This window comes from Mustela nivalis (assembly GCF_964662115.1).
Source record: "Mustela nivalis genome assembly, chromosome: 5".
Lineage (NCBI taxonomy): Eukaryota > Metazoa > Chordata > Mammalia > Carnivora > Mustelidae > Mustela > Mustela nivalis.
Genome location: NC_139024.1, coordinates 23,376,796 through 23,391,984, shown reverse-complemented (window position 1 = coordinate 23,391,984; position 15,189 = coordinate 23,376,796). Strand labels below are relative to the sequence as shown.

The 15,189-nt window shown below is 35.2% G+C and overlaps 1 protein-coding gene across 7 annotated transcripts in view; it reads left to right on the top strand.

Moving 5' to 3' along the window:
- Positions 1–15,189, top strand: part of AFG1L (AFG1 like ATPase) — a 220,742-nt gene that overhangs the window by 123,423 nt on the left and 82,130 nt on the right. For all 7 annotated transcript variants that reach the window (XR_014312179.1, XR_014312180.1, XM_082732073.1 and 4 more), the window contains one exon: positions 1,011–1,069. Coding sequence is in view for 5 of the 7 variants with exons in the window: in XM_082732073.1 (XP_082588199.1) it covers positions 1,011–1,069 (59 nt within the window). In the remaining 2 variants the exon portion in view is untranslated. The remainder of the gene's footprint in view (positions 1–1,010; positions 1,070–15,189) is intronic.

Sequence of the window (15,189 nt, the reverse complement as noted above, 5' to 3'; positions counted from 1 at the left end):
ATCTCAGTCATCAAATTTTCTCTAAACAAGGAAATATAGGAAGGAAACTCTAAAGCATATTTTTAAAAAAATCAAGACACATAACCTAATTCATGGGTTTTATTATTGAGAAGACTCTTTACTGTTCCCATTTTTATACTCTTTTAAAAAAACTCATTACTTCAGATTTTACTTTTAAAAGGGATGTTTTATATGCAATAACATTTCAATCTCTTGAATAAAATTCCAAGTCCTTTTTTTTTTAGGAAGAAAAAGAGAAAATGAAGAAAAATATGGAAAGCTTAAAATTTGCTACCTCTTTCCACTGCTTTGCTCTTGACAGTGTGTGTTCATGTGTGTGGATATGTCTGAACATACATGCACTGTGACATATGCATATTATAAAGCAAAAAATACTAGCTGTTTATTATTTTATAACTATTAAATTTATAGTCTTTTGAGAATGGAATTTTAATTTTTAGGTAATTTATCTTAAAGTAGAGTGGCCTTAGTGTCATTTACCTTTATGTTAAATATGTAATCTTGATACAAATACATGCACAGTTTTGTCTTTTGATGTGTTTTCTTAAAAGGCTAATCTTGTTACACATTTTTAATTGTGTACTGAGAATTTTTACTATAGATTGAGATAAAGGGCAATGTGATTCCTTTCCCAGTAAAATTCTATATGTTGAAATATTAAATACTTTAAAAAATATCTGATGTTGAGTTATTGACTTAGGATTATTTGTGATCTCTTCCAAATTCTTTTATTACTTTTTTTTTTAAACCACAGCTCAAAGCCAATTTGATTGAATGTCTTTTGATTTTCTTTCATAATTTTGTCAGTTCTTCTTCTTATTAAGAATATAATGAATTTTGTGTAGTACCAGAATAGAAATCAATTTCAGTTATTTTTCTTTTGCATGTTTATCTTTTTTATAAATAGAAAGCTTTATTTTCTAGACTGAGATATGAGCTAACATTAGATTTAGCCTAAATAAAAAACTAATAGCAATTTTTTCTTTCAGATCTCTATAAAAATGGACTCCAAAGAGCTAACTTCGTACCATTCATTGCTGTCCTAAAGGTAAGGAAAATCACTTACTTGTGTTCACTGATTAATATCATATTCACTGATAATTAAGGGCTTTAATAACATTGCCATGGCCTTGCATTCAAGCAAAATTAATTTTGAAACTAGATAGTTACAGTCAAAGACATTAAAGAAGAAAGAACGTTTTTTTATATAGTATTCATCAATGTGTACACAGGAGGAATTATAAAATATAATCTAAATTATTGTCTAACTGAAACATTTGATAGTTTGCATTTATAAATTTTAATTTGAGGTTTGCTCATAAATATTATAGTGGAATGTTTAACCTTATACATTGATTTCTGAAAAAAATGTTTAGTGTTCTGTTTCTTTCAGGTTAATGGTCTTTAACATGTTTTCTCAGCTATTAAAGTTGCTATTCTAGAGTAGCATTATTACAAAAATATTCTAATATATTTAAATGTGATTGCCATCAAGTTATCATGAAATTATGTCAAGTTGAGGCACATAAATAGTTTAAATATTTGTGTGTATCATCACTGCATAGAGTTTGAAATAGTCTTCATTACAATCTGATTAGGAATAAAGTAACCTCCTTTTTCACTGTTAATTTAAATATTTTTTTACACAAATTTTCAATAATTCTATATCCTACCAGTATTTATTGGGAACCTACTATGTGCAAAGTGCTACATTAAGCATGATGGGTAATGCAGTCATGAAATAGGCTATGTTTCTTACTTATAAGTCATTTATATTCTAGTTGGGCATATAGTACATGCACAAATATCTATAACACAAAGCAAAATGAAGTACCAAACAAAAATGTACCAAAAAGAAGCATGTGTGCCAAAATATAATTCCCATAATTCTCAGTTACGTATTTTTCCAAGTCTATAGCAATATAACTGAAGAAGGGATAAAGTTGTATTATTTTTTAAAAACCCAATAACCTAAAAAATTCTTATGAAGAAAGCATATAATTATATGCCCCATTGCATATAATGGGGCACCTGGATGGCCTAGTTGTTTGAGTATGGACTTTTGATTTTGGCTCAGGTTGTGATCTCAGGGTCCTGGGATTGAGTCCATCAGCTCTGCGCTCAGTGTGAAGTTGCTGGAGATACTCTCCCTCTCTCTTTGCCCCTCTCCCCAGCTCACACGTGCATGTTCTCTCTCTCTGTCTTTCAAATAAATAAATATTTTTAAAAAGAAGAATATTTTTTTTTAAATATTCTAAAGATTTAGTCAGACAATATTTTTGAAGATGTTCTTGGTGCCAAACTTTATTCCCTATGCTATACTTAGGAGAATTAAAACATGTATTTTCTTGACCAATTTTAAGTTCCCAGACGTTTTTAATTTCCGTGAGATATTTATAGATGTAAGGCAAAGTACTCTTTGAAGATTTATGCCGTTAGTATTTTTTTCCCCTTTGCATTCATGTTTTACACTTGGGGAGAAGGTAAATCTGTGGTGTTTTCTCTATGCTGGGAATCCGAAGTGATTTGGTAGATATAGATATCAAAATATAAATAGGGAGGCTGAGAAAAATGGGTATTAAAAATAGTACCTTCGTGTAGCAGAAAATATATAAAATATAAAAGTGAAGGCTCACATAATGAAGCAAGTTAAAGGTTCTCAGGGAACTTTGTAGGTACTTTTTTTTTTTTTTTAACCACAAACATTTTTTGGCAAGTAATTTTTTGTACTTTAATATATAATAGCATTATTAATAAGCAACTAAATTGACCAGAATTTAAACTTTTTACCCTTTTCACCTTTAATTTTTTTGTGTGTGTAGAGAAAGGAACACCAAAGAGATAAATAATCCAAAGTTGAAATTGAATAAGAACTGAGATAATTTGAAATTGAACATAAACTAAAATTTGTAGGGAATTAAATACCAGATTGGATGAGAAAATATTTAAAATGTCTCATTTATTCAAAAGACTTTTCACATGTAACAAAACAGCCCAATAAATATATGCTGTGGCTGGTTTCCCTGGAACTTTTTTGGTAGGCATATGTAGTTTCCCTTGTAAGAAAAGGTTGTTTCATATTTATTTAAATGATATTTTGCCTATTTACATATGCTAGCATTACCCTTGCAAATTGGCCTAGCTGTGAGAGATATTTAGCAGAAGACAATCTTAAAACAAATAGAGAATCTTGGTTTAATCCCAGGGTCCTGGGATCGAGTCCCATATTGAGCTCCCTGCTCAGCTGGAAGCCTGCTTCTCCCTCTGCCTGCTGCTCCCTGTGCTTGTGCTCTCTCCGACAAATAAATAAATAAATAAAATCTTTTAAAAAAGAGAGAGATTATAGGGGTGTCTGGGTGGCTCAGTGGGTTAAAGCCTTTGCCTTTGCCTTGGGTCATGATCCCAGGGTCCTGGGATGGAGCTCTGCATTGGGCTGTCTGCTCAGCAGGGAGCCTGCTTCCTCCTCTTTCTCTGCCTGCCTCTCTGCCTACCTGTGATCTCTGTCTGTAAAACAAACAAATAAATAATCTTTAAAAAGAAGAGATTATAGATCAAGTAGAAATTTATTTGGGGGAAAACACAGTGTAAAATCCATTTTTTCCCTTTATGTCCACTTCTATAAACCAAATGATAACAAGTCTAATTCACTACAAGAACTTGTGATTTATTGCTTGGAGTTTTGCAAAGAAACAAACAAACAAACCCAAGAGCTTATAAAAGCTCTTAGTAAATAATAATATTGTCCTAAGGTAGTAGAAATGATGAGGAAGACTAATATGCCATTAAAAAACAAAATGTGGTCTATTCAAACAATGAGTTATTGTTCTGCCCTAAAAAAGGAATGAAATTCTGATATATGCTACATTATGGACAAACCTTGAAAACATTTGAGAGAAGCAAGAAACAAAAGGACAAATATTATATGATTCCACTTATATGAGGTGCCTGGAAAAGGCATATTCAGAGAAACAGGAAGTGAAATAGAGGTTACCAGGGGCTGAGAGGAGAGGGGAATGATTGGTTATTGTTTCATGGGTAGAGTCTCTCTTTAGGATGATGAAAAAGTTGTGGATATAGACAGTGGTAATGATTGCATAGCATTGTCCGTGTACTTAATGGCATTGACCTGTACACTTAAGAGGGTTGAAATAATAAATTCTATGTTGTGTATGTTTTACCACAATTTATTACAAAAGGAGAAAAGTCATAGTACTGGAAGGGATTTATAAAGTGTTCAAGTATATTTCCTGTAGGAAGTCTTCCTAGAATAATCCCTTCAAACAAAACAAAGCAAAACAAACAAACAAAAAAGCAGACCTTTACATATAACTTCCACTCCCTTTTAAGTAGGGAGGCTCCTGTTTCATTCTTACTTGCACTTTCTTTGAGTTTATTTCGATGTTCTTTTTTTAATTTTTAAAAATCTCATTTCAACCTTCATTCTGAAATGTATTTAAGGCTATTTATTTTCCTTTAAATAGCTACATTCATTAAGTTTGATAGTATTTTCACTGTTAAATTCTAAGTATTTTCTCAGTTCTATTGTGATTTCTACTTTAACCCATGAATCACCTGGAAGTATGTCTCTTAATTTCCAAACAAACATAAAAAATTTTCTAGTTATGCCTTTGTTATTATTTTCTTAACAAGTGCTTAATCACATTGTGGTTGGAGGATATGGTCTGTGCAACCTAAATCCTTTGACATTTGTTGAAACTTGCTTTATGCCCTAATATGTGGCAATTAAAAAAAATTCTCTGTATTCTTCTTTTAAAAAATACCTTTTAAAGTTTTTTTATTTAAGTAATTTTTACACCCTATGTAAAAATGACATCTCATGACCCCAGGATGAAGAGTCACATGCTCTTCTGACTGACCCAGCCAGGCACCCCATATACTCTCTATATTCTTAAAAATAGTGAGTATTCAAATATAGTTGTTGGTGCTAGTATATATAAACATTACACTCATTAAATTAGAATTTTTAATTATCATGTTCCAGTTTTTATTATTTTTTTCCCATCAAGTACTATGAAGCTCATGGAAAATGTCACTCATGATTATTGTGAATTTGTCCATTTTTCTGATAATTTTGTCATTGACCGTACATATTTGGAGGTTATATTATAAGTTACATGCAGAGTTGAAATGATTAAATATTGCTTGTGAACAGAACTTCCTTAATGACATTTTTAGGAAATAACTATCATTTATTTATTTATTTATTTATTTGAGAGAGAGAGAGAGAGAGAGATTACAAGTAGGCAGAGGGGCAGGCAGAGGGAGATGGGGAGGCAGGCTCCCTGCTGAGCAGAGAGTCCTATGCGGGACTCCATCCCAGGACCCTGAGATCATGACCTGAGCCGAAGGCAGAGGCTTAATCCACTGAGCCACGCCCTTAATGACAGTTTTTACTAAGTAGTAATATAAGCTCCTTTGTTTCAAGCGTAGTCATATGCCTGTGGAAGCATTTTTTTTTTCATGTCTGCTTTGAATTGAACATGCATAGGGTAATTTTATTGGATAATTTTAACATCTCTGTTATCTTGAAGTTGGCATATATTGATTGTCTTTTTACATTCCATGTGAGATTTTCCTGGTTTTTGGTATGAATGAATTTCATTGGAATCTTGAACATTTTCATAATTTGTCATAAGGCTTTGGATCTTATTTTTTAAATCATTTTTTATTATGGTAAAGTACATGTAATGTAAAATTTACTATTTTGACCATTCTTAAATGTACAGTTCAGTGGCATTAAGAACATTTACACTAGACAACCATCCATCTCTAGAACTTTCGCATCTTCCCAAATTGAAATTCTGTACTCATTAAATAATAACTCCCCATTCTCTTCTACTCCCCAATCCTGCTCATCACTTTCTATCTCTTTCTACTTTCTATCTCTGTGAATTTGCCATTTTTAGACACCTTATGTAAATGAAATCATAATATTTGTCCTTTTGTTTCTGGCTTTTTCCACTTAGCATAATGTCTTCAGGGTTCATCCATACTGTATCATGTGTCAAATTCCATCCCTTTTTAAGAAATAAAATTCCATTTTATGTAATACCACAATTTGTTTATCTATTCATCTGTTGATGGACATTGGGTTAATTCTACCTTTTGACTCTTGTAAATAATGCTGCTCTGAACACTTCTGTGCAAATACTGGTTTGAGTCTTTTAAATTCTTCTGTATATATTCCCAGGAGTTGAATTTCTAGGTCATATGTAAATTTATATTGACGTTTTTGAGGAACTGCCATAATGTTTTCCTTAGAAGCTGCACCATTTTATATTCCCACCAGCAATGCACAAGGTTTTCAGTTTCTTTACATCCTTGCCAACACTTGTCATTGTTATTATCATTATTATTATTATTATAGCTACCCTAACAGGTGTAAAGTGGTAGCTCATTGTAGTTTTTTTTTTTAAAGATTTTATTTATTTATTTGTCAGAGAGAGAGAGAGCACACATAAGCAGAGAGTGGCAGGCAGAGAGAGAAGCAGACTCCCTGTGGGGCAGGGAGCCCGATGCGGCACTCGATCCCAGGACTCTGAAGGCAGCGGCTGAAGGCAGGGCTGAAGGCAGCGGCTTGACCAACTGAGCTACCCAGGCATCCCTCATTGTAGTTTTGATTCATATTTCTCAAGTGATTAGTGATGTGTAGCATCTTTTTATGTGCTTATTGACCATTTGTTTGTCATCTTTATTTCACTTTTTTTTTTAAAGATTTATTTATTTATTTTAGAGAGGGGGGGGTGGGGAGAGCAGAAGTGGGAGGGGCAAAGGAAGAGGGAGTCAAGAAGACTTCACACTGAGTAGGGAATCTAGTGCATGGCAGGAGCTCATGACCCTGAGATCATGATCCAAGCCAAAATCCAGAGTTGGTCCCTTAGCCAACTGTGTCACCCAGGAACCCGTTTATCATCTTCAAACTTTAGTTTTAAATGGCTTTTTTGGACACTGTTCTGACAAAGGTTAGGCACCATCTCTTTATTGCCAGATACAGGTAGAAGCCCAGGTTCTCTATTCAGCATCTGTTGAGAAGATGCACCTTCTTTCTGATGGTAGAGAGGTTCCATTGATGTTATCAGGGGAGGGAAAGGGTGCTCATTTTTGACTGGCAGGGATGGAGGTTTCAGTTCCCTACTTGGTCTTTGACATTACTGGCAGGAGGGTTAGAGTGCCTCCTAAAAGCTTCTGAGAATATACTTCTAGACTCCTCTTTTGACTGGAATAGGTGGAGGTGGCACCCACAGTACATAATTTTCCCTGCAGTGTTTACTGCATTGCAGTAAAAGTTTTTGTCAAAAATTTGTCTCTTCTCTTATGCTGCCATTTTTCTGGTCCCTTAGCTAAAAAGAGCAGACTTTTGTTGGGTCTTTATTTGTCTATGTCCGTTGGCATTTCAGAGATGCTGGCTTCTTCAGCTCCAAGTCTGAAAAATTTAAATTAAGAAGAAAAGCAGAGAATTCACTGTTCTTTTGAACAGGTCTTGAGATCCCTCGCTAATCCCTAGCTATTCTTTCTTCTTTCTACTTCTTAGTATATATATATATATATTTTTTTTTTTTAAAGATTTTATTTGTTTATTTGACAGATAGAGATCACAGTAGACAGAGAGGCAGGCAGAGAGAGAGAGGGAAGCAGGCTCCCCGCCGAGCAGAAAGCCCAATGTGGGACTCGATTCCAGGACCCTGAGATCATGACCTGAGCCGAAGGCAGCAGCTCAACCCACTGAGCCACCCAGGCGCCCCTATATATATATTTTTTTTAAATTAACTTATTTATTTTCAGAAAAACAGTATTCATTATTTTTTCACCACACCCAGTGCTCCATGCAATCCGTGCTCTCTATAATACCCACCACCTGGTACCCCAACCTCCTACCCCCCTGCCACTTCAAACCCCTCAGATTGTTTTTCAGAGTCCATAGTCTCTCATGGTTCACCTCCCCTTCCAATTTACCCCAACTCCCTTTTCCTCTCTAACACCCCTTGTCCTCCATGATATTTGTTATGCTCTACAAATAAGTGAAACCATATGATAATTGACTCTCTCTGCTTGACTTATTTCACTCAGCATAATCTCTTCCAGTCCCGTCCATGTTGCTACAAAAGTTGGGTATTCGTCCTTTCTGATGGAGGCATAATATTCCATAGTGTATATGGACCACATCTTCTTTATCCATTCGTCCGTTGAAGGGCATCTTGGTTCTTTCCATAGTTTGGCGACCGTGGCCATTGCTGCTATAAACATTGGGGTACAGATGGCCCTTCTTTTCACAACATCGTATCTTTGGGGTAAATACCCAGGAGTGCAATGGCAGGGTCATAGGGAAGTTCTATTTTTAATTTCTTGAGGAATCTCCACACTGTTCTCCAAAGAGGCTGCACCAACTTGCATTCCCACCAACAGTGTAAGAGGGTTCCCCTTTCTCCACATCCTCTCCAACACATGTTGTTTCCTGTTTTGTTAATTTTGGCCATTCTAACTGGTGTAAGGTGATATCTCAGTGTGGTTTTAATTTGAATCTCCCTGATGGCTAGTGATGATGAACATTTTTTTCATGTGTCTGATAGCCATTTGTATGTCTTGATTGGAGAAGTGTCTGTTCATATCTTCTTCCCATTTTTTGATATGTTTGCCTGTTTCATGTGTGTTGAGTTTGAGGGGTTCATTATAGATCCTGGATATCAACCTTTTGTCTGTACTGTCATTTGCAAATATCTTCTCCCATTCCGTGGGTTGCCTCTTTGTTTTTTTGACTGTTTCCTTTGCTGTGCAGAAGCTTTTGATTTTGATGAAGTCCCAAAAGTTTATTTTCACTTTTGTTTCCTTTGCCTTTGGAGACATCTTGAAAGAAGTTGCTGTGGCTGATATTGAAGAGATTACTGCCTATGAGTAATAGAGTCTGATGGATTCCTCTAGGAGTCTGATGGATTCCTATCTCACGTTGAGGTCTTTTATCCATTTTGAGTTGATCTTTGTATAAGGTGTAAGAGAATGGTCGAGTTTCATTCTTCTCCATATAAGCTGTCCAGTTTTCCCAGCATCATTTATTGAAGAGACTTTTTTCCACTGTAAATTTTTCCTGTTTTGTCGAAGATTATTTGACCATAAAGTTGAGGGTCCGTATCTGGGCTCTCTACTCTGTTCCACTGGTCTATGTGTCTGTTTTTATGCCAGTACCATGCTGTCTTGGTGATCACAGCTTTGTAATAAAGCTTGAAATCAGATAATGTGATGCCCCCAGCTTTATTTTTGTTTTTCAATATTTCCTTAGCGATTCGGGGTCTCTTCTGATTCCATACAAATTTTTGGATTATTTGCTCCAGCTCTTTGAAGAATACCGGTGGAATTTTGATCGGAATGGCATTAAAAGTATAGATTACTCTAGGCAGTATAGACACTTTAACAATGTTTATTCTTCCGATCCAAGAGCATGGAATGGTCTTCCATCTTTTTGTTTCTTCTTCAATTTCTTTCATGAGTGTTCTGTAATTCCTTAGCAACCTAGATGAAATGGATGCATTCCTGGAAAACTATAAACTACCAAAATTGAACCAGGAAGAAATCGACAACCTGAACAGACCGATATCTAATAACGAGATTGAAGCAGTGATCAAAAACCTCCCAAAAAACAAGAGCCCAGGACCTGATGGATTCCCTGGGAATTCTACCAAACTTTCAAAGAAGAAATAACACCTATTCTCCTGAAGCTGTTTCAAAAAATTGAAGCAGAAGGAAAACTTCCAGACTCTTTCTATGAAGCCAGTATTACCCTGATCCCCAAACCAGGCAAAGACCCTACTAAAAAGGAGAATTTTAGACCAATATCACTGATGAATATGGATGCTAAGATTCTCAACAAGGTCCTAGCCAACAGGATCCAACAGCACATTAAAAAGATTATCCACCATGATCAGGTGGGATTCATCCCTGGGCTACAAGGATGGTTCAACATTCTCAAATCAATCAATGTGATATAACAAATTAATATGAGAAGAGAGAAGAACCACATGGTCCTCTCAATTGATGCATTTGACAAAATCCAGCATCCGTTCCTGATTAAAACGCTTCAAAGTATAGGGATAGAGGGAGCATTCCTGAACCTCATCAAATCTATCTGTGAAAGACCCACAGCAAATATCATCCTCAATAGGAAAAAGCTCACAGCCTTCCCATTGAGATCAGGAACACGACAAGGATGCCCACTCTCACCACTCTTGTTCAACATATTATTATAAGTCCTAGCAACAGCAATCAGACAACAAAGAGAAATAAAAGGTATCCAAATTGGCTATGAAGACATCAAACTCTCTTCGCAGATGACATGATTCTTTATATGGAAAACCCAAAAGACTCTACCCCCAAACTACTAGAACTCATACAGCAGTTCAGCAACGTGGCAGGATACAAAGTCAATGTGCAGAAATCAGTGGCTTTCTTATACAATAACAATGAAAATACAGAAAGGGAAATTAGAGAATCGATTCCATTTACTATAGCACCAAGAACCATAAGATACCTGGGAATAAACCTAACCAAAGGGGTAAAGGATTTGTACTCGAGGAATTACTTTTTAGTATATTTTTATGTTTGTTTTTTATATAATCTCCAGGATTTTCAATTGTACAGAGCAGGAGGGATAGGGAAAGGGCATCTACTCCATCTTCCCAGAAGTGGATGTCAGTTTGTTAAATGTCCTTCTCTGCTAATTCTAATATTTCTGGTTTTGTTTTTTTGGTCTGATTTTCTCCCCCTGGTTTTGCGTCCTACTTTCCTGCTTCTTGGCGGATTTAATAATTTGTGATTGGATGCTGGACATTGTGGGTGATGATACTGAGTGTTACTTCCTTTAAGGCTGTTGGGTGTTTAGTTTGGCAAGTAGTTACATTTCTTGCAGATCAGCTTTATCCTTCCGAGGCTTGTTTTTAAATTTCAGTAATGTGTCTTCAGTAGCCTTTACACTAAGACTATTTTAGCCTTTCTTTTACATGTGACCCTTCTAGGCTCTGTACTGAATCCCCTTAGTGTCACTGACATCTCTCTACTCTGGCTGTTTAGAATGCTTCTGTCTTCCAGCTTTGTGTGGATTGCTCTTTCCCCAGTCTTGTGAAGTTTCATCTTATGCACGTGCAATTTAATATTCAGCCAAAGATTATAGACATTCCCTATGCAGATATCTAGAGCTCTTTCTCTACTTATTATTTCCTTTTTTAGTGAACTCTTTCATGCAAATCCCAACTGCCTCAATTTCCCTAAACTCTGGTCACTGTCTCTTCAACTCATTTAGACTGCTGTGCTACAGTCTAGAAATTGCCTCTGAAAGAAAGCCATGGGAAATGTAACGCTTGCTTGGCTTGTTTCCTACATCTCAGGGATTGCTATCCTTCGCTACCCGTTGTATTACATCTGATAGCAAATGTTTTACCTGTTACGTCCAGTGTTTTATTGTGTAATGGCAGGAAGGTAAAATTGAGTTCTAAATACTCTGCTTTGACTAAAAGTGTAAGTCTCTTTCTTAGTTTTTTTTTTAAGTATAATTAACGTACATTTTTTAAATTGAAGTATAATTAATATATAGCCTCAGGTATACAACATATTGATTCAACAATTCTGTACAGTACTCATGCTCACCACAATAAGTGTATTCACCATCTGTAACCAAACAGCAGTATTACAGTATTATTGACTATGTTCCCTAAGCTGTACTTCTCATCTTCCTGACTTATTTATTTTATAACTGGAAATTTATACCTCTTAATCCTCTTTGTCTGTTTCACCCATCCCCCACCTGAGAGCAACCATCAGTTTGTTCTCTATATTTAGGAGTCTGGTTTTTCTCATGTGTGTTATTTATTTATTTATTTATTTATGTCTGTTTGTTTTTTGTTTTTTTGGATTCCACATATGAGTCAAATCATACAGTATTTGTATTTCTCTGTCTGACTTATTTCACTTAGATAATACCCTCAAGGTCCATCCATATTGTTGCAAATGGAAGGATTTCATTCTATTTAATGGATGAGTAATATTCCATTGTGTATATATACCACATCTTCTTTATCTTTCCATCTGTTTAGGCACACTTGGGTTGCTTCCATTATCTTGGCTATTGTAAATAATGCTGCAGTGAACACAGGACTGCATGTATCTTTTTTAAAAATTTCATTTCATTTTTTCAGTGTTCCAAGATTCATTGTTTATGCACCACACCTAATGCTCCATGCAATACATGCCCTCCTTAATACCCACCACTAGGCCCTCCCAACCCCCCACCCTTTACCCCTCCAGAACCCTCAGTTCGTTTCTTAAGGTCCACAGTTTGTTTCTTAAGGTCCTCTGATTTCCCCCAACTCACTTTTTGAATGAGTATTTTTTTGTTCTCTTTGGGTTATAACCAGTAGTGGCATTACTGAATGTGAATATGCTATTTCTATTTTTAATTTTCTTTTGAAGATTTAATTTATTTATTTGACAGAGAGAGAGAGATCACAAACAGGCAGAGAGGTGGGCAGAGAGAGAGGGGGAAAGCACGCTTTCTGCTGAGCAGAGAGCCTGATGCATGGCTCCATCCCAGGACCCGGAGACCCCAACCTGAGCTGAAGACAGAGGCTCAGACCACTGAGCCACCCAGGCGCCCCTCTATTATTAATTTTTTGAGGAACCTCCATACTGTTTTCCACAGCGGCTCTGCCAATTTACAGGTCCTCAGCAGTATACCAGGATTACTTTCTCCCTACATCCTTGCCAATACTTGTTCGTTCGTTCTTTCTTTCTTTCTTTCTTTCCCTCCTTCCTTCCTTTCTCTCTTTCCTTTTGTAGGCTCCATGTGTAAGACTTGAACTCACAACACTGAGATTAAGAGTCACATACTCTACCAACTGAACCAGCCAGACATCCTATTACTTGTTACTTCTTGTCTTTTCGATTCTAGCCATTCTGACAAGATGTAAGGTGATTTGTGGTTTTGATTTACATTTTTCTGTTGAGGAGTGATGTTGAGCACCTTTTCTTGTGTCTCTTGGCTGTCTGTTTGTCTTCTTTGGAAAAATGTCTATTCAGGTTCTCTCCCCATCTTTTCATCCATTTACTTGGGGCTTTTTTTGGTGTTGAGTTGTATAAGTTCTTTATGTATTTTGGAATATTAACCCCTTATTGGATATATCATTTGCAGATATCTTCTCCCACTCAGCAGGTTGCCTTTTCATTTGTTGATGGTTTCCATTATCTTGGCTTTTAATTGTAAAGAAGAAGACAGGATATTTTGTAATTTAGAAACTCAGAACCATATTCTTTTTTTCTAGATACTTTAAAAATATAAGTAGGATAACTATTTTAAAAAGCAGTGATGGGAACATCTTTCCTATGTTCAGAGGAATGATTTTAAATGATGGTACAGTCACATGAAGGGATATAGTATACTTACTTGGAATGATATTTTCAAAAAGCTTTTAATAATGTATAATAATGCTTACAAATAATGTGGGTGAAAAAATATGATGCAAGAGTATATCTTATATCTGTAACTCTTAATTATGGAGATAATATGCACACATAGGAAAATAAATCCTGATAATAAGTAATCCCAAAATATAACTAGAACTTTTTTCTGGATGATAAGATTATAGATGATTTACATTTTCTCTGTTAGACTTTTCTAAGATTTCTAACATTAGACTTTTCTGGAATGATCTTGTGTTATTTTTTTTATAATAAAACCCATTTTTTTTTTAAAGCAGGTAAATTTTTGCCTACCCTTCTTAGGAAGTCAGCAGATATGTATAGGACTACTCACATTCGAAGTCGAGAAATTAGCAAAAAGCAAAATGGAATGAATATAGGTCATATGTACAGAGGCTATCATGAAAAGGGTGGAATGGTGGGCACAGGAAGGAAGCAGCAGGAGCAGACAGGAGAAGTAAATATCCACTAATAAGTAAAAGCACATGAAGGTTATACTTTGGAAGAACTACCCCAAGAAATGGGAAACTTTTTCAGATAAAACTTTTCTGTATTTTAAAAGAAATGATAGAAGTTATGGGTACCAATGAAATATGAAAACAGAGATAAAGTAACTATAAGATTGGATGGAAAGTAAAGTGGCAGAGCTAAGAAAAGTGAGGGGAGACCCATTAAAAAACTGAAGAGCATCATAGAAAAAGCAAGTTAAAGAATAAAAAATGCTAAAAATAAAATTAGTGATAAAGAGACCCAACTTATGAAAAAAAATCACACAAAAGGAAGCTGGAAGAGTCAGAGAGAAAACTATTGTGAAAATGCTAGCTCTGGAAAGCAGATGACAGAGATCAAACATTCACAGAATTCATATTTCTAAGAGAGAAAAATAATATAGAGGAATAATACATTTTTCTGGTGCATAACTGAACTTCAAGGATAAAGGAAGTGTCCTATGGTTAATTAGAAGAAAATCAGTGGGAAAAAAATCAAGCTGGATTGAGACTTACTTGCTACAAGTAGATATAGAATAAAATAGATTTTACTTTGTTAAAAATAAATATATGCCCTCTTGTTAGCTAAGCTGTCATGAAAATCTAAGCCTGTAGATACATATTTTTGGATATGTGGTGTCACAGGAGTGTACAACTCATGAAACTAATTGAACAAACTACTTTAAGATTAAGTCAAAATTAATAATCTGTAGGTGGAGATATTATGGTAAGAAAACATTGGTGAAGTCACTGAATCTGATTAAATATTGTCTTACTCTGGTCTGCAAGTTAGTAAAATTTTTTCATAAGCAGGTGGGAACTTCTGTAATTGAGTTAACTGCAGAATGCTAAAGAATATAGAAAAGGGGCCCCAACCCACAGTAGCCGTTTGAATGGAGTAGTGGTACATATCAGGAATATTTCCAAAGAACAAATGATGCTTAAATGAAATAAGCATATAATAAAATTTACCAGGCAAAGTGGGAAAGAGCAGTCCTCATGGAGAAGAAAACATAAGGAAAAGACAGAAGCATGAGAATTACCAGTTTAAGATTTTGTGATCAGTAATTCTTTGAGGATTTCATAAAATAGTAATGATCACTGTCCTTCTGTTTGCTTGAAACTTGGAAATCTATTTAAAAGTCAGATCTTTGTATTATTAGTAAATTCTTATTAATCTCTTACTGTGCCTAAATTAGTTAAA